The 20,535-nt window shown below is 39.4% G+C and overlaps 1 protein-coding gene and 1 long non-coding RNA gene across 5 annotated transcripts; one reads left to right on the top strand and one right to left on the bottom strand.

Moving 5' to 3' along the window:
- Positions 1–7,246: 7,246 nt before the first annotated feature.
- On the top strand, positions 7,247–18,742 carry LOC127785285 (senescence-induced receptor-like serine/threonine-protein kinase). The gene is made up of 13 exons (XM_052312720.1): positions 7,247–7,411; positions 9,530–10,094; positions 10,658–11,148; positions 12,291–12,426; positions 12,572–12,643; positions 12,745–12,816; positions 12,898–12,969; positions 13,847–13,995; positions 14,842–15,104; positions 17,021–17,147; positions 17,602–17,670; positions 17,769–17,958; positions 18,129–18,742. The coding sequence occupies exons 1-13, from the start codon at positions 7,324–7,326 to the stop codon at positions 18,520–18,522; spliced, it is 2,688 nt and encodes an 895-aa protein (XP_052168680.1). The 5' UTR covers positions 7,247–7,323; the 3' UTR covers positions 18,523–18,742.
- LOC127785286 (uncharacterized) lies at positions 8,137–19,441 on the bottom strand. Of its 4 annotated transcripts, XR_008019692.1 has the most exons (7): positions 19,193–19,441; positions 19,002–19,105; positions 11,586–15,112; positions 10,650–10,897; positions 9,904–10,053; positions 9,038–9,751; positions 8,137–8,930 (listed from the first exon to the last, which is right to left on the bottom strand). It is a non-coding gene; the product is annotated as an uncharacterized LOC127785286 (long non-coding RNA). The 4 variants fall into 4 exon arrangements; XR_008019695.1 differs by lacking the exon at positions 8,137–8,930 and having other exon boundaries at positions 9,605–9,751; positions 11,586–11,689; XR_008019693.1 differs by lacking the exon at positions 8,137–8,930 and having other exon boundaries at positions 9,605–9,751; positions 11,586–11,698.
- Positions 19,442–20,535: the final 1,094 nt, after the last annotated feature.

The raw sequence follows: 20,535 nt of genomic DNA on the forward strand, positions 1-20,535 counted from the left end.
GTATGGTTAGGGAAAATCCTTTTTCTGGCTTTGATCTAGAAAATCCCTACCATCATCTGCGAGACTTTGAACAAGTCTGCTCATGCCTTAAGATTCATGGCATGAGACAAGAAACCGTGCGGTGGAAATTGTCTCCGTTCTCTCTTCAAGAGATAGCAAAGCAATGGTACGCCTCGACCGTTGGATGTGTAAACGGTAGCTGGGAAAAGCTGCGAGACCGATTATGTCTTGCCTTCTTCCCAGTTACTCGTATTACTGCCCTTCGAGTAGAAATTCTCAGTTTTAAGCAGATCGAAAACGAATCAATCGGTGCAGCGTGGTCCAGATTCACTAATTTAGTGCAGTCCGGACCAACTCTGTCCTTACCTGAGTATGTGCTTCTCCAACATTTCCATACGGGTTTGGATAAGGAGTCTGCATTCTATCTGGACATAACCGCTGGAGGATCGTTCATGCATTAAACGTCATCAGAAGGAAAAATGATTTTGGATCAAATTCTAGAAAACACTTCCTTCATGACGCAGCCCAATGAACCCCAGCCGGAGGCATCCGTGTCCAAGATAGAGGAACCTCTAACGATCGAGCCACTTGCTGAACCATCTACTTCTGCTAGCTCGATTGATGAGAAGGTTCCTGAGCAGCCGTCCATCGAGAACGAAGAAATTCAGACTACGGATTGTGCCACAATTATGTTCAGGGAAGGTTTTGATGAAGACTACGGCAATACCCTGAACTATTTTAGCAAGAGGAAACCACCCGTTCCTTTGTCACCTCCCGATCCTATGGAACTTGGGTTCCTGCGAGAAACTGTCCGGGAGCTGACATCCATAATGAGCGACGAATGGCTAAAGGAGGTAGAGCTTTCATCCGAAGTAATTCGGATAAATACCGCTCCCCGAATCATTCCTTGCCATCTAGAAGGGAACGATGTCGGTATTCTCTACAGTCCAACTGTCGGGGCCAACCTCGTCTCTGAGTCTTTTGCATTCGCTTATTTGAGTGATAAGGCAGTGACCCCGACAAACAAATTCTTCAAGCATCCGAACGGAAATATCATCGAAGGATTTGGGATTGTACAAGGCGTGCCTGTCTGTTTTGCAGACAGGGAGGCGATCTTGGATTTCCACGTCTGTGGAATCCAAGACTTTGATATCCTAATCGGGCTGCCCATTGAGCAACTTCTCATCAACACACCCCGATTAGGTTGCCTCAAAATAACATTGGGAGAGAATGAATTCTCAATACCATTCTCGCGGGCAAGGATCACCTTGACCGACCCTCTCCCAGAAATTGAGTCAGCGAAAGAGGTTACCGCAGTTCCTCCTCATGAGTCTCCCGAGGCCCTTCTGGAAGATGAGGTCCCCAACTTCATCAAGGAAGAAGCAGCTCCCAGTGAGACTCTCGACCTGCCAATCATGGAACCACCACCTCGACCTCCGCTTGAGCTTAAACCTCTACCTCCAGGCCTACGATATGCCTTCCTACACAATGACAGAGAAACCCCTATCATAATCAGTGACAAGCTCTCTGAAGACGAGACTCAACGTCTTCTCACCGTGTTAGAGAAGCATTGTTCTGTTCTTGGCTACTCGCTTCAGGACCTTAGGGGGATTAATCCCGTGCTTTGCACTCATCGTATTCCTATTGACCCCGAGAGTACCCCTCTAGGGAACCTCAACAACGGCTCAATAATGCAATGTGAGAGGTTGTAAAGAAAGAGGTCTTGAAACTCTTGCATGCTGGGATTATCTATCCCGTACCATACAGCGAGTGGGTTAGCTCAGTCCAGGTTGTGCCGAAGAAGGGAGGAATAACGGTCGTTGCAAATGCTCAGAATGAACTAATTCTGCAACGAACCGTAACCGAATGGAGGATGTGTATCGATTACAGGAAACTCAACAAGGCTACAAAAAAAAGGATCATTTCCCGCTGCCCTTCATTGATGAAATGTTGGAACAGCTGGAAAATCATTCCTTCTTCTGTTTCCTTGATGGGTACTCCGGATATCATCAAATTCTCATCCATCTGGAGGACCAGAGTAAGACTACGTTCACATGTCCATATGGCACCTATGCGTATCGTAGGATGTCCTTTGGACTATGCAATGCTCCTGCATATTTCAGAAGGTGTATGATGTCTATTTTCTCGGACATGATCGAGGATATCATGGAAGTCTTCATGGATGACTTCTCGGTCTATGGAAAGACTTTCAATCATTGTCTGCAGAATTTAGACAAAGTCTTACAACGATGCCAAGAAAAGGACCTGGTGCTTAACTGGGAAAAGTGCAATTTCATGGTCCGTGAAGGGATAGTTCTTGGGAATCGAGTGTCCGAACGAGGAATCAAAGTTGATCATGCTAAAATTGATGTGATAGATCAGCTTCCTCCTCCCTTGAACATCAAAGGAATCCGCAGCTTCTTGGGTCACGCCGGCTTTTATAGAAGGTTCATCAAGGACTTCTCTACAATCGCCAGACCTCTGACCAATTTGCTAGCCAAGGATGCGCTCTTTGAGTTCGATAACATGTGCCTAAAATCTTTTGAAATTCTCAAAAAGGCACTCGTTTCTGCTCCAATCACTCAACCTCCTGATTGGACTCTACCCTTCGAGATTATGTGTGATGCAAGCGATTTCGCTGTTGGTGTGGTCTTGGGCCAAACCAAGGATAAAAAGCATCATGCAATCTGTTACGCTAGTAAAACTCTAACCGGAGCCCAGTTGAATTATGCAACTACTGAAAAAGAGCTGCTCGCGGTTGTTTTTGCTATCGATAAGTTTAGATCTTACTTAGTAGGAGCCAAAGTGATAATTTATAATGATCATGCTGCTTTGAAATACCTGCTCACTAAGAAAGATGCTAAACTTCGTCTCTTAAGATGGATTTTGCTACTCCAAGAATTTGACTTAGAGATTAAAAATAAAAAGGAAGTAGAAAATTCTGTAGCAGATCATTTGTCCAGGCTGCAGATCACTAACATGCTGGAACAGCCGATCAATGATTTCTTAAGAGATGACATGCTGATGACGGTTAGCGACTCCAACCTATGGTATGCCAACATAGTGAACTACATGGTATCCAAGTACGTACCACTAGGGGAAAATCAACGAAAACTGAAGTATGAAAGTCGCCGTCACATGTGGGATGAGCCATACCTATATCGGGTCTGCTCCGATGGCCTACTACGAAGATGTGTGCCAACTGAAGAAGGACTAAAGATCATAGAACGATGTCATGCCTCACCCTATGGTGGCAATTACGGTGCATTCCGCACCCAGGCCAAGATTTGGCAAAGTGGTTTCTTCTGGCCAACAATGTGCGAAGACTCAAGAAAATTCGTCAGAAGATACACCAGCTGCCAGAGGCAAGGAGGAATCACTGCTCGCGATGCAATGCCCCACACATACAATTATCTCTTGATTAGTTCCTAATTAGCATACGGGATTATTGTTCACTATAATCAACTAAAATATAGTGATTACTTTGGTGATTTATAAACACTAAAGTAGATATTAATTGCTTAGACATGGTATTTAGGTAATTATTATCCAGTAATTGCTGCGTATCCCACAGTACGTTGAGGTGGGTGTAGAGGTGGTGACAGCCCTCGAGATCACTTAAGTCCTCACTGTCCGGGTACGTAGTAGAGCGACATCTGGAAACAGCGGGTTGCCACTGAAGTATTGCGTTAGGATTAAAATTAAGCTTTCCCTAGACACTATTTCTCACTAGTAAATCCTCTCTATCCTGGCCTATCATTAACATGGTGTCCTTGGATGAACCGGAGCAAGCTCTGATTACACACGTTCCCTTGGATTCGATACCCTTGGAATACTCCGTAGAGGAAGTGCTACATCGGTATATTCGTGCGCTTACGGATTTATCTGTAACTGTATCAAATACCAACATGCTACATCGTTATTTTTTGTGCGCTTGCGAATTTTATCTGTGATGTTAAGAAATACCAACAAGCCACACCACTTGACCAAGTATATGTTGCGAATTTTAAAGCCAACGACATATTTACACTACTGTTACCACTGGTGGAGAAACCCACAATAGTTCCGGTTGGCAACCCCTTTAATTCCGAGTTACAAAGTGTAACCCTGAATTCGGGACTAAAGATTGACAACTTTAGTCCAGTTGAAATAACCAGGACTAAACACTAGAAATATTTTTAGTCTCGGTTTCTTAAGCAACCGGAACTATTGTGAATTTTAGCCAACCTATGAAAGATCAGTTCTCCAGTAGTGTACATTACAATTACACTATAGTTATACCGCAGTTACATTAAAATTACGTCACAGTTGCACTGCATTACACCATAATTACAATGCAATTTTTAGTGGATATAGGTGTAAATTTTGTTATTTTGATATATATACGTTAATCTGAATCGTATGTGGCTAGCTTGGAAGACTTTAAAATCTAAAAGATTTTCTATGAAAATGTGTTGAATGATCTGTAGATAATCCTAAGATAGAAATGATCGTGGGCCAAAAACGACATATGTTCGCGAATTAGTTGATCCAATGCATGGGAATAATTAACATTTTGCTACTCCAAAGGGGCGAGTGGCCAAATATTTGCTACTTTGTGAGAAAAAGTGTAATGAGCAAAAAGACGCTGTGAAGAGTGGAAAGAAGTATAGGAAATACCCTTCCCTTGCATTGCCGTATACTTCGGGCAATCGTCATAGAGCAGTAGAAGCGGACCTCCCGGTCCTGGATGTGTATTGTCTTCAATCAACCCCATCATCAAGCATATCAAGTTGTCCTGAGTTCAAATCTTCGTAGAAGCGAATTTCATATTAGATTGTTTGAGGAGCTAAATTTTTAATTTAAAATATTGTATATATTCGGTTGGATTTAGAGGCCGGTCAAAAAAAAATACCCTTCTCTGAAAGAAAATCATCAAGCGTGGGGTACTTTGATGTGACGTTTTATAGTAGAACAGGTCTATATTCAGATTCATTTGTATTAGAAAATATCACATCTCGTCTTAGATACGTTTATTTTAAGATGAAATAGGACATCATCTTTTCGCTTATGCTTACGCATATCAACCAAAATTTAAATTTTCAACCTTAAATTTGAAGCTGATTTTGAGGTTTTTTCGTCAAAGTTTTTTTTTCAACATGTGCTTTTAGATTGCTAAAAACACGTATATAAAAATTTTATTCACATATCATTTTCCATTTGCAAATATGCCATACATCTTCGATCGCCTTTTGAAACAGTACTACGTAAAAACCAGGCGTCGACTCGATCCTCCCCATCAAGTCTAGGTCTTTGGTTTCCATTCAATCAATCGATCGAAACCAATTAATGGATTACAGGGATGGCGTGCCTAACTGAACAGAGACATTGTAACCAAGCCGCGTCCAATATCCACGACTGTCTCCGCGGTCGGGGTCACATACATACAAACCAGCGAATTGAATTACGTACTAGCTCAGCGAGAAAAAAATCCAGTACATTTTGAACCAAAGGAGACATATTAAATCTTGCACAATCTATCAATTTTCTTCCGTTAATTATTCTGCTAGATTATCAGTCATTGTGTAATTAATGAGTATGTTGCACTTGTGGCTGCAAAAGAAAGTAATCTGCTGGGGTTTGTTGAATTGTGGATGATATCATTGCGAAACTTTTCTATTGCCGCATGGATGGGTAAATGTAATTATGGCCTGCCCACGGTCATCTTGACGCTTGACGCCACTGGTATTTGGAGCTGAAAATTACTTTTACAGTCAATTTCCTTTACACTATAAGTTACTTACATTTACACTAATAATTTTAAGCCTTATAGTACCATATAAATATTACAAAAAAATTAAAAAAAATCAAAACTTACAATATAATTATTCTAGACAAGATTATCTCTAGTTGGTGATGTGGCCTCACCATAAGGTTAGTTTTGTAATCAATAATATAGGAGAAGAGAATGATTTGAAGAGTTTTCTTAAACGACATTATCTCAGTGTATGTGAATTGTATATGCACATAGAACTAGCTAATCGATTGACTGATATGGACGTGGAAAGATTACATAGACAGCATCTGTCTGAACCATTTTACATGCCCTTAATTAATTAGCCTGCTAGATTCTTAGGGAGTCCTATGTTTTGAGAACAATGCCGAGCTCGACTAGCACGGAGCTGCCAGGAGCATCTAAACGAGAAAATTGCATATCTACCATCATATAAAAATGGCTTTGCTAAAATGCCATTACTCAAATAGGCTTTGCTGGAATACCATCCTCAGCTGAGTGTGGTATGACACTTTCCCATTTTCATCCTTTTTGGCTAAAAATGATTTTGCTATGTTTTAATTTTTTTTTTTTGCTGAAACTGCCCTTGGATTTTTTTTTTCATCTCTGTCCAAACCATACCACTCTTTTGTTCGCAAGTTTTTTCACTCGCTCGCCCCCTAAAGCGCCACCGGGGAATAGGGAGAGGCAGCGCGGCAGCGGCGATGTCTGTGAGGGGAGCGGCAGTGTTCGGGGGGGGGGGGGGGGGGGGGTGGCGGGGAGAGAGGCGGCGCAGCTGGCAGCACGGTGGGGGAAAGAGGAGAGGCGACGCGGCGGTGGTTGGCTCGGCAGCTAGCTAGCGGTGGCGGCAGTGGTGGGTGGCACTCGCGTCACCGCTTCACCTCTTTTCCTCACGCCTCTGTCCTCCTCAAGCAACCAAGTCTCGAAGCAGCCAGAGGTGCAGAGATTCAACATGTTGACCTAGGGGCATAGACGTCCGAGAAAAAGTGTAATTGAGGAAAACTAATTTTAAAATGCAAAAAACCACGAAAATGTCATTGTAGTGAATACCCACAACTTAGGAATGGTATTCCAGCGAAACCCATTTGAGTGATGATATTCTAGCGAAGCCACTTTTATGCGATGGTATAAATACAATTTTCTCCATGCAAACACGTTGGCCTAAGTTCGAATAGCTCTTCCAACTCATGTTTTCTCACTATTTTATTATCAATAATAGATGCTAAGTTTTTTTCCCTAATTTCCTATTGACTCGAGGTGTTGGTCTTCTTTAGTACTCCCAGTTCATATCTTTCCCATTTTCCATTGACTCCGTGTGTGTTGCATTAAATCATACGTAGACCTATCGCTTTTGCGGCGACTTGACCTGTAGTCTCGCGGCCGTACGTGTCAATTGCTGGAAAAGCAACATCACTCTATAGCCTCGCAAGCGTGTCATTTGGGCATAATTGTCTCTATATATGAGATCTAGGAAGCAGCAGCCTGCAGGCTCTACCGCTCTCTTCAGTGATACTACATCCCTGGGGAAATCAGCAAGAAACCTGGAGAGCATGTGGTCAAGCAGCCTGCTATCTTACTTGTTCACGCTTGTCACTGGTCTACTGCCTCTACTTGTGTACTCACAGACAGCTTCATTAGGTGCGTCCAATGTTTTCATCTAATCTATACTTCCTTTCACACAGGTGCGTCCAATGTTTTCATCTAATTTATACTTCCTCTATTTCACACCATAAGACGTTTTGGTTTTTTAATTTGATTGGTGCATGGATCTAAGTATGCATTTCATATGTTCTGAACTCATATAAATGTTAGTGAATCTAGATAAGGGACAAAGAGGCTAAAACTATTCGTAATAGAGAAAATTCCCTACATACCCCTGAAAAGTTTCACAATCTCTTTTATTCCCCCTAAATTTTACCTCATCCCCTACATGCCCTTGAGTTTTTATTTTAATCTCCTCTGTCCATATTCCGTTAGTTGACCGTGAGTTGACTGCTATTATTTTTCTAAAATGACCATATCGCCCATTTCCCATTCTTACAGTTACATGCTATCTACTCTACTTCATAATTCACAATGTGAAAAATTATAACTCATGATAAAATCAAATGGGACATAATTATTTATTGAAAAGAAAATTTAAATTGTTGAACAATTTTTTTTGGACAAAATCCATATAAGAGTTTTAGCTAGAAATTGTGAACCAAAAACATTTATTTGTTGGGTTCAAATTTTGATGAAAACAATGTACAAATATCATAAAATTTAACTTAAAATTTATTTAAAAATTTTTGATTTATTTTTACAATTTGTTGTCAAATAATTATATGCCCTTTGTTTATTTACAAATAGATCTTTTTTCATATAAGAATTGTGTTTTTACCATTAAATTAGCACATAAGTATAAGAGAGGGGTAATATAGTCCATTTCAAAAACATTTAACGGTCAACTCACGATCAACTAATGGAATGGGCATAGAAGAGATCAAAACGAAAACTCAGGGGTGTATAAGGGATGAGGCAAAATTCAGGGGTAAATAAGGGATTGGATGAATTCTCAAGGGTACATAGTTGATTTTCTCTTTGTAATAAGGGGTATATAGGAGTAGCTTCAGAGATGAATTTTAAGCCTTTCAGGGGTATGTGCACTGATTTCTTACATACAGTATAAATAGAAAAATAGTTAAAAAAAGTTTTTGTAGAAGTTAGGAAACATCAAACATGGATTGTTCGGTTAGATATCCCCATATAAATATTTTTTCTATTTACTCATGGAACAAAACTAATAAATACAGCTACAAATGTAACGGCACTTTTCGCAGATTTAGTTGTTATTTTAGCTTTTTTCATGTGTAGATTGAATGACCTTTTGCAATAGAGGCACATATATGACATAACAATAGAAATGTTTGTAACCATTTAAACCATATGCGAGAGAGGGAATGTGTCCTCGAGGACTTAAAATCGTCTTCCATACTCTTTTCGTTTTTATACATCCACCATGTCATACACCATATTTTGTCATGTAATATTAATACCCTAAACATATAAGATAGCTGATAAAATTTACCTTTGTAGTTTCTGCTATACCCATGATCCCTTCACAAAACATTGACGATATACCCAAGCATGATAGTATGATACCTTCACGAAACCTCTGACATAAATACCAAATCACCACAAAACTTTAGTGATACCACCAAGAAACATCGGTGCCATCTTCATGATACCCTCAAGGTATCATAATACTTCGAGGCATCATACCTCTGTGATACTGCTGAGACATCATACCAGCAGCAGTGTATTGTGTCGTGGTTTCTCCCAAATATACTTCCCAGGAAATACTTTTAAATTTTCCTCCTTTAAATTTGAGACTTCAGTACAAGGCCATAAATTGCATCCATATTTATGCAGTAAGATCAGTACCATCTCCTTTAGAGTAAGATCTGCTATAAATTCCTCCATATTTACGCAAAAAAAAAAAAGAAATCCATACTGTAAGCCCCTTGCAAAGCACAGAATTATTCTAATTACAATATACATCTCATAGCATGGAACCATTTTCAGATTCAGACAAACTTACCGTATCATTTCCATTTTGCCAAGTTAAACACCCGATAAATTTTTCATATTTTAGGTGCCAAAACGTTTTATGGGAAGGATTATTCTTTCATGACTATAATTATAATTCTATTGGCTAACCTCCTAATTAACATGTGGAGTGCAAATGGCTCAGCTGACTCCCTCCCCTTGTAGATGAAGGATTTATAAGCATCGATTGTGGACTTTCCAGTGGCTCCAGGTACCTGGATGAGAAAACAGGTCTCAATTATACATCAGATGATGGGTATATATACACAGGAGAGAACAACAACATCTCTACAGAATACAATGGACAGGAATTGTTCAAGACAGGCCTGAATCTCAGAAGTTTCTCCACTGGAGGTCGAAACTGCTACACCTTATCTCCTGCAACAACTGGCCAGAAGTATCTTGTAAGAGCAACATTTATGCATGGGAACTACGATGGCAAGGGGAATGATCTTGTCAGCTCGCCACTGACTTTTGATGTCTATCTGGGGCTTCATTTCTGGGACCGGGTCAGTATTAATAATACAGCAAAAACTTACATCGCTGAGGTGATCGTTGTTGCCGAGGTAAACTCGATATCAGTTTGCTTGATGGACATTGGCAATGGGACTTCGTTCATATCATCACTGGAGATGAGGCAGATGAAGAGTTCATTGTATCCAGTAGCCATGACAAACCAATCCATTGCACTGCAGGAACGATATAGCATGGGGGTAAGCAATCTATTAAGGTAAAAATCAAGTTCAGACCCTAGAGAGACCCCCCCCCTCTCGATATTTGTGTTACATAATACTGTGCTAATTTGAACCTAATCTTACAGAAGAAAAATTGAAAGTTTTTCTCCAGTGTAATTTTTTTAGAAATTTTCCTTGTGTAAAATCTTCTCGAATATTTAATTGATTTTTAATATGATCCGACAATAGCTTTTGTATTCCTTTTCTAATATTCTATAAGTATTTTCTCTTTTCTAATTCTGTTTTGAATTCCCTAACTGTCAACCAGTATTGACTAATTAAAGAAGAATAGTATTATTGAAAAAGGACACTAACAAAGTAGTGACATATGTGAAAAATTGCCAACAACAAAAAAAGTAATGGCATACATGGGAATTCAACATTCATTAGTGGCAAATACAAAATTTGCTGATGCATCCTACATTTATTACATCTGGGTAGAAAATTGATATCAATTACGACTACAATAGACCAAAAGTATATATTCCTACAAAAAAAGAGCATGACAGTTATATATGCATTTGGAAAATGAAAAAAAATTGAATTATCACCTTTCAAGGTATCCGGATGATCCCTATGATCGATTGTGGTGGCCATGGCAAGGTAGCTCTGGATTGCTCAATATATCCACAAATGAGACAATCAAACGCTACCCAGGTGAAACATTTGAGGTGCCAGCGAGAGTCCTCCAAACCGCTGTTACCTCACCTGCCACCTCCATCCCTCTCAACTTCTCATGGACTGCTCCTACCAGCTGGCCGGCTGAAGTAGCAGTTCCTGCGTACTTCCTCAACCTGCACTACACTGATTTTCAGCAGAAGCTGCGCGAGTTTAATTTATACTATAATGGCTTCTTGTGGAAGGGAAACATCACACCGGCCCATCTGTTAGCAGACTATCAATCTGCAACTGCTCAATACACCGCAGACAATGGTTTCTACAACGTCTGCCTTGTTGCTACAAAGGCTTCTGTGCTTCCTCCCATCCTCGGCGCCTTTGAGATATATTACCTCGTTCAACATGATGGCACTGTGACTCCTTCAGAAGATGGTATGCCCATTCATATCACTAATCTCCTCTGGTTTCCAAGTACCACATAGTGCTACATCTATTTTTGTTACTTGACGCCTTTCAATTTTGCACTCCTTGAGATGAGACTTTGAGCAATATATTTAATAAGATGGCATCAAGATTTCGATGACATTACTTTAGTGAAAGCATTGCTAGTGACAAATCTAGTAATGTAATTCTCATAAAACAAATCTTCATAGTGCCGAATGTATCAGTGGTCAAACTTTAGAAAGACTGATAACGCAGATTCTAGGGCATCAAGTAAGACACAACAGTGGTAGTAGGTGGCTTGTGAAGACCAAAATATTTTTTGCAGAGAAACAAACAATAATCCCAAAGACAGAAAGCAGAAAAAAAATCCATCCCTGATAAAACAAATCATATATGACTCCTTAGATAAAGGTAACTTTCACTACCTGTTGCCTTGATCACATAATTTCTTTAATCAGCTCCGTCCTTTTGAGTGGTTGAAGTTTGTTATAATCCCTCAAACAGAAAGCCGAATTGCAACCGCACTTTGCTGCAAGAACTTTTCTTAAAGAAATGATTTAACATGATTGTATCTATCGTTCTACTGCAGTATTTAACTAAACAAATGTAACACACACATATGATCATTTTATTGTCCTTTCTAGAGCTGACTGCTCGTATCGAACATATATGTACTTCAAACCTGTGACTTACACACTGACAATCATGCTGAAATACAAATATAGAAATCTATATGTACTGCTTTTGATGATACTTTTCTAAAATGTTTTGTCCATTTAGGCTATCTTTTCCTCTTCTCCTTATATACTTTGTAATGCCTAAGCTTGTCTTTAGTGGATATAAGATTTGAAAGGGTGACAAAGCTCATAGACACCGAATCTAACAGTTCTGCGAATTTAAGATGACGCTGGAGCTTCCCTCTACAACTTCTTCGCATTCAGCTTTAGTCAAAGTTATATTATCTGAGAAAAACTACATACTGACCCAAAATGCTATAACTAACATAACATGTGTATCAAGATCAAGTTACAAAATTCATGACTACACTGGATACTAAAGGCTATCAAATTAACTTTTTTTTTACGTTTACTCGGGTGATGTTTTATTCTATTTCATTTTATGTTCTTTAGTTAATGCTATGATGACTATCAAATCTGAGTATCAAGTTAAGAAGAACTGGATGGGTGACCCATGTGTACCAGAAACCTATGCATGGATTGGTTTGACATGTCAGAGTGACGGAGTCATATCAAGAGTAGTATCTATGTAAGTATGCAGATAATATTTGATTATATTTTGGATTTTGCAGGATAGGTAAACAAGCCATGTTGGAGATAGCTCTTAATCTCCAGTAGTATTTTTATTTTGTTCAGGCATTGCAAAATTAACGAAATGCAACTTGTTTTCCCAGAGACTTGTCCCACAGTGATTTACATGGTGCAATATCTGATGATTTTTCTATGCTGAAATCACTCCAACACTTGTAAGTATAACTGTACCAATATGTGTTAGGTCAGTTCTTCACATTCACACAGTCCACGTAACAGTACCTGGAAGTGCTAAGTTTGACTATATTTATTTCAGGAATCTGTCATACAATGATTTAAATGGATCAGTGCCTGATTCTTTAATAAACTTATCGGCCCTCCGTGTTCTGTAAGTATTACCATCTAGAAGTTTAGGAACAACGCAGTTATTCAAATTAATGAAAACGATTTGCCTCCAATGCATTTGCAGAGATTTAACAGGGAATCATGATATCAGTACTATTCCAGAAGCTCTATGCACAAAAGACTCACTTATTTTGAGGTTTGGATCTCTTCAGCTATTTAATTTTGCTCCACAACTCATATTAAAAAAATGTACCAAAGAGTATCAACACAGCTCTAGTTTTTTTTTTTTTTTTGTGTGTGTGTGTGTGTAGTTCTGCATTGTACAGCATCTAAGGACTTTGGTTGGTGAAACATAAAAAATGTATTACTAGTTAAGTTCTATTGTTTGGAGCTGTGATAGCAGCAATGGCGCATCCACATAGGCCCTGTTTGTTTCAGCTTAGGATTATTAGTAATAATATGAAACAAATGGATAGATTATTACGAGATTATTATAATCTATAAGCCAAATTAGTATAATCTGGTAATCTCCTCTAAACGTGTTTTTTCAGATTATTGGGTGGCTGACCCACTACCCTTAAAAATTTTATGCAAATTACCCACCACTGTCATCGAACCCAACAGATCGAGCACATCCGCTTCGTCTCTCCCTAGCCACGCGTGCATCCGCTTCCTCTCTCTTTAGTCGCATGTGAATCCTTCCCCAAGCCCCCACCCTATGCTTGAATCCTGCCCCAAGCCCCAACCCAATGGGCAAATCCTTCTCCAAGCCCCCACCCTGCGCCCCAGCTCCTTCTCCAAGCCGCGCGGCCGCCGTCTCATCCTCCTCCCACTCCGCAATAGCTGAGGGCATCCAAAATAACTGAGGGCATTATAGACATTAGCTTTTCAAACCCAACAATCCATGCCTCCAATAATCGAGAGAAACAAACAACTCATAGCAGCTTATAATCCAGCTTATAATAATCTGACACAATAATCTGGTTTACAATAATCTTAACTTCGAAACAAACAGGGCCATAGTTGATATTATTGTCCAATTCACTTTCAGCATATATTTTCCCTTGTTTTAGGTATGACACCACCAATGGAGATCCATGTAACAGAAAATCGCCAAAGAAGAGAAACATGGTTGTACTGGTTCTTGCCGTAGTGATCCCTGTGCTGATGGTGGTGCTTCTAGTACATACTTTGCTGGTGTTTTATTTCTGCAGAAAGCAAAGTAGGTTTCTTGTGTTGATTCTTCCATTTAAATTTGGTTTATTAATTACACATATAATGATTGTTAAGATGGTGGACTGGGAGATTTCGTGGGTGAAGATCACAAAGTCCCTTCTCTCATCCAACTAATTGGAAGCTCTCCTAGGAGCCCCGATGTTGATCCTGGATGGTAAAAGTCTACAAATTACTGCATTAATACAAAAAAAGAAAATATTCTAGAAACTCCAACAAACTAATCAGGTAAAAGAAAACATATAAACCATATATTTGTGTCTCTGAATTGTGAACAATCCAGCGATTGTGATTCTCTATAGGTTTTACCATGGCTTCAATATGCCTTATACATCTGCACACAAATATAAAACTACGACAGTTTTCAACAAAGGTAAACGACTATGTCCTAGTATCCAACATACAATCACAAAAGGGGTCACCAGAGATGGTTCATAACCATCATTAAAGATGATTTATTGGACCATCTTGATTTATGTCTATGATAGTAAGGGTTAAGATGGATAATGTTAGAATCATCTGTGAGAACCACTACCTATGACAAAGGAGTACCAAATATGGCTCTCGTTATGAACTGCATAAGACATTCTAAACTAGAACCACCTCCAGTAGTATGTTATATATGTCAAAACCACTTTAAGATGGGTACGCATCCTAAAAACCATTTTCTGAGACTGTCTTTTGCTGTAGGACCTGTAGGTTGATTTGGTTGCATAAGTTTTAGGGCAGATAGTTCCTAGAAAACATGACTGCATATACGCACCCTCTACGAAAGGACAAAGCAAATGTTGCAGCATATTTTGTTTGACCAAACATTTTTATTGTCAATGTACAGCTCCAGTTAGGCTGCTTGGATGTGTTGATGTTCCACATATTACAAGTAAAGAAGATTGTAACGACCATATAAATATATCTGATGGTCGTGAATTCACATACAAGGAGCTGATGGAAATAACAAATGATTTCTCTGTGTGCATTGGAGAAGGAGGGTTCGGACCTGTTTTTCACGGACGGATAAAAGATGGTACTCAGGTTGCTGTGAAGATCCATTCTCCAACATCAGAAATAGAAAAGGGAATGAGAGAGTTCCTAGCAGAGGTATTTTTCTGTACAATATAGTGTACATTAACTTAGCAAAATTGAAAACAGGCTCCAATTCACATACCATTTAAATTCCAATCCCTCTCCAAATTTGTCACATGCATAGACGCTATTTCTTGTGGTTTTGATTATATTTGGTAGTATTTCAATTATCATTTTTTAAGAAAATGGATTAAAACCTGGCCTCTACATCCAAACAGGATGTGCACAGCCAAGTATTTAGATCATCTGAGTACTTGTTTAATAAATTCATTAGCTTGAATGATTCTGGTAGTTGTAATAAATTTGGATCAAATTTGATAAGTACTTAAATCTAGTAGTACGAGTTAAGAGTACTCATAATTATAATGAATACTAACTTGACTTAAAAATAATTTAAGTCATTGGATTTTGAATACTTTAAAGATGTATAAAACAAAATAGAAAACATTAACATTCGCCATCTAGGGATATTTGCATGGTCAAGCTAAACATTAAAAGTTTTTAACACTAGTAATTTACGTCGGTTATAGATTATTAGATAAACTAAAACCGTGCTCTATAAAGCAATTATCGGGCCTTGCAAGTTTGTAACTGGGAGCATATGCTCTAGAAAGCCAAGTATTCCTAAGTGGTTATTATTATTGTGGAAATGGTACCGGTATGGTCGGGAAATTTCTGTACCGTTTTCACCCCTATCCATGACATAGGCCCTGTTTAAATCCCACCCAAAAAATTTTCACCCTGTCACATCAAACATTTGAGGCAAAATTTGTTACAGGGCACCCAAAATTTGTGTAATTTGCTGATAGACATCGTGAAAACGTGTTACGGCTGAAAGACACTAAAAAAATGGTAATTTGCTGGAGGACACTTTCAGCTCAATCGGAGAGAGAATTTTTCAAAAAGACAAGAATGACCCTAGGGTCAAAAGCTTTTTGAGCCGAGACTAAAGTGAAAATAAAATATGGTGTATACTAGTGATGTACTTTGGGCTATGGCAAATTTAGAGTTACATAATTTCCAAATTTTTACTCTAACACCATGTTTGAAGCATGTGGCTAGAGGGGCATTCTCGTCTTTTTTAGGAATCCATCTCTTCAATTGAGCCGAAAGTGTCCTCTAGCAAATTACCAGTTTTTTAGAATGTCTTTCAGCCATGACACGTTTTTTCGATGTCTATCAGCAAATTACACAAATTTTGAGTGTCCTGTAGCAAAATTTGCCAACGTTTGAACACATGCATGAAGTATTAAATATAGGCTAAAAAAATAACTAATTGCACATATTGCGACTAATTTGCGAGACGAATCTTTTAAGCCTAATTGCTCCATGATTTGACAATGTGGTGCTACAGTAAACATTTGCTAATGATAGATTAATTAGGCTTAATAAATTTGTCTCGCAGTTTACAGGCGGATTCTGTAATTTGTTTTGTTATTAGACTACCGTATATCCGATGTGACACGCCAAAACTTTACACCCCTGGATTTAAACACCCCCATACTCATATATGGTGCTAGAGCTAGCTACCTACAGTATAATTCTTGTTGGCCTTAGTTGTTCAGTAAATAAAGTTGGATTAACTGCTCATAAATAAAGATGTGTTACATGGCAAATTGGCAATATTGAATATTGTGTTGGGCTTGTATTGGCACATAAAAGTATCCATGTTTGTTCTGTACATGTTCTCTAACAAGGCCACTTTCCACATAAGATCTAGTACAAGTTGAGGTGGGCACACCACACCGCACTGCTTACCACTTTTTAAAACTTTGACTATAACAAGCGTTTTCAATAACTACTTGCCGAGTGTTAGAAACTAAGAAGGTCTAGAGACAGTGATTCCATCACATCCTCAACAAGATATCAGAACTGAACAAAGCACTATGACACATCCCCTTATTCTGAATATGTTTGATTCTATTTTATAGGTTGAAAGCTTGACAACCGTGCACCATAGGCATCTTGTGTTTCTGGTTGGCTACTGCACCGACAAGAATCATTTAGCTCTTATTTATGAGTACATGCCAAATGGAAGCCTTTACGATCATATACGAGGTTTGTTACATAAACTTCAGGTTGACTTTCTTATGCTATGTCCTTCCTGTACTCTCTCTCTCTCTCTCTCTCTCTCTCTCTCTGTGTGTGTGTGTGTGTGTGTGTGTGTGTGTGTGTGTGTGTGTGCGTGTGTACGTTATTTAGCAATGTTGCAACATTTCATGGATTTATGAAGCGTATGACCATTTTTTTCAGAAATTTAGAGATCCTAATCTTGAACCAGTATATACTTCTTGTTTCACAATGTTTGGCCATTTTTCCATAAATTTAGTAACCCTATAATCTATGTGTATGGTGGAAATGAGTTATTTTCCATAAATTTAGTAACAGCCTCTGCCATTTAGTATATTTACAAGCCTACACAAAGAAATTAAAATAATTGAGCTCACAGCAACTTGCAATTGCATTCTGAATTTGTGATATACATCTACTAATTTCTTTAGTGACCATGCAGGCAAGAAAGCAGTTATCCAGACATTGAGATGGTGTGATCGAGTAAGAATTACACTTGAAGCCGCACAAGGTTAATTTGAGAAAAACACCTGCCTCCCTGCATTTCATCATTTTTCCCCAGTACTATGTAACATACCAAGCTACACTCGACATGCAATTTTTACGTAGGTTTGGACTACTTGCACACGGGATGTGTACTACCAATAATTCACAGAGACCTGAAGTCACACAACATTCTTCTAGGACATGACATGGTTGCCAAGATCTCAGATTTCGGACTGTCCAAGTCTTATTTCAGTGTTGCACAAAGTCACATATCTGTCTCAGCTGCTGGAACTATAGGCTACATTGATCCAGAGTTTGTTCCTATACCCATTTTATTCCAAAACTAACTTGAATTTATTAAAAAGTTAAAGGATTTTTTTATAAAAAGATATCTTGCTGCATTTTGTACTTAGTTACAAAACAGATTAGCAGCTCTGATGAAACCAGCTAACTGGGAACATTGATTCAACTGTTTCAATCCAGGTATTGCCTTAGTGGCAGACTCACCACAAGTAGTGACGTCTTCAGCTTTGGAGTAGTATTGCTAGAGATTGTAACAGGCGAACCTCCAATTGTGCCAACCACCGTGCACATTTTGCAGCGTGTAAAGGAGAAGGTTACTACAGGAAATATTGACGCAATTGTTGACCCACGACTTGATGGTGACTATGATGTAAGTTCAATCTGGAAGGTTGTGGATATAGCGCTGCTGTGCACAAAGGAAGCATCTGATGAAAGGCCAACAATGAGTACAGTGGTTGCACAACTAAAGGATGCCTTGGCATTGGAAGAAGCCCGTAATGTGAGTATCAGCGATATTAGCCAAAAGGGTGCCAATCTTGGCTTGTCGTTCAACTCGATGCCATCAGCAAGATGAAAGAGCATGCTCAACAGCTCAAGTGGTTAAGTATGTCACAGAGTTAAACTTTCTTATTGAGTGTATTAACTATTGTAATAAGCATGGAGTTGTGTGTCTGCCCTCTAGAGTTACAATTACATTGCTACTTGATGAGTTGAGGAATGTATCAATGACTCGATGAGTTCCTATCCTGTGCTAATATATGACATTCTGGACCAGATCCAATCAAAGTTCTGAAATGTTGACTATCAACAAATTTTAAATATTTAATTTGATACATAAAGATGGTATGTGCAGATTTTTCTTGAAGTAATTTCATAATCTCAGACTAGATTTTACAAACTTATCTTAGTAAAATATAGTTATAGCCAAAGTCGTCGCACATCGAAGATCATAAACTATATACCGAGACCGAGTACCAAGGTTTTGCTTTGTTGGGTGATGTGTTAAGAGAACAATTTAGAATTAAATCAGCAAGCAAAGTAGTATCTCATTACCATGATTCCAGCTTCTGAAATGAGGAACTAACATCCCGCGAGTTCTTGCGTGACAACAGATCTGCACAAACTGGCAAGCAGATCCAACGCCAGGAACAAACAACCTGGAAGGAATTAGCCAGGATGAATAATCCTGCGTTCCAAGGAACAAGTACACGCCCACAAAGAACATTCATTACCCAAACATTTACCTCAAGAACGCTTGACCGTCGTGCGGATCGTATTACGGCGGTGGCTGCTCAAATCTCAAAGGGCGGCGCCGGCGATGGCGCGGTAGGAGCTCGTACGTGAGCGTGGCCGATCCAGGAAGTGGGTAGCATTCGGGGGGAGCAGTGCCGAAGGTGGAACTCGACCGAAGTCGCACACGCGTTGGCGGCAGCGGCGGCGGCGGCGGCGGCGGCAGGATAAGAGGTTGCGGCCGTCGAGCTCGTCGGACTTAAGCTGGGCCGACACTGTGTTGCAACTTGATATGTGGGCCAACATATAATGTTTGGGCCCTTTGGACAAATGCGTTGTCTAATGCAATGTAAATCATATTTGCTAGGAGCGGTTTCATAGAATTTTTTTCATTTTTAGATTTTTTTTAAAAAATATTTACAGAAATAATCTATTGGCCAAAAAAAATTACAAAAATAGACCCTGCCGCCCAGCTCTGGGGCGGCAAGCTGACGTGGCAAACGGGGGAGGGACGGGCGGTGATAGAGGGAGGGTGCCCCAATGCAAAAAAAAGCCAGTCGGGGCCGGCCATTTTGCAGGCGGCCCCTTGCCGCCCTCTGGCCGGGCGGCAGGCCTCACTGCCTATAAAAGGCCAGCCGCCCAGCCCCCAGCCCTCATTCCTCCCCCCTCAAATCCAGTGAAAAAAAAAAGAAAAAAGGGAGGAGAAGAGAAGAAGGGGCGAAGCCCTGCCAGATTCAGACGCCGATTTCAGGTAATATTCATAGATCTTATATGTGACTATTGAGTTAAATAGTGTGTATTTTTTAAAACTTTGTTTGAATAAATGCATTATATTTTTAGGGCTTTAGTTGTACTAATCTAGAAGTGCGTATTGTAGATATCGTTAACTACGTAGATCTGCTAGTTTGGAATCAATACTTTACCGTTGCATTGGCATACACAAGAAGATATTACGTTGTAGATGTTTATTGCATGAAAGAGTAATATGATCTAGTTATTTCATTGACAGATATGTCGAACAAACAAATATTCCAAGTTTACCATGGCCTAGGAAACGTCCGTTACAGGCCAACTAGGGTAGATCTGTCAGATTTTATTGTATTAGAAAGGGGAATTGATAGACCGGCTGAGAGGAGTGTACCTTCTATAAAAGGATGGTTAATGAGTGGCTTGAGAGTTGATCCACAGACAAGTGACATAACAATCAATGTTATAGTAAGTCGGGCAACTGAGGGTTTTTATTGGGAACTAATGCCAGTTCAAAACTCTTAAGTGTGGAGATGGTATGTGGAAAATGCATTGCAACGCAGGTGGCCTCAAGTTATGGTTCCGTTTGTTCACCCGAAGGATCCAGGTG

Source organism: Oryza glaberrima, chromosome 9 (genome assembly GCF_000147395.1).
Source record: "Oryza glaberrima chromosome 9, OglaRS2, whole genome shotgun sequence".
Lineage (NCBI taxonomy): Eukaryota > Viridiplantae > Streptophyta > Magnoliopsida > Poales > Poaceae > Oryza > Oryza glaberrima.

Excerpts from the sequence above, each read along its gene's own strand:
- LOC127785285 (XM_052312720.1), top strand. The coding sequence starts at position 7,324 with ATGTGGTCAAGCAGCCTGCTATCTTACTTGTTCACGCTTGTCACTGGT. Across the intron at positions 10,095-10,657 it reads GGGGTAAGCAATCTATTAAG|GTATCCGGATGATCCCTATG; the intron begins GTAAAAATCAAG and ends TCACCTTTCAAG. Across the intron at positions 17,959-18,128 it reads ATAGGCTACATTGATCCAGA|GTATTGCCTTAGTGGCAGAC; the intron begins GTTTGTTCCTAT and ends GTTTCAATCCAG.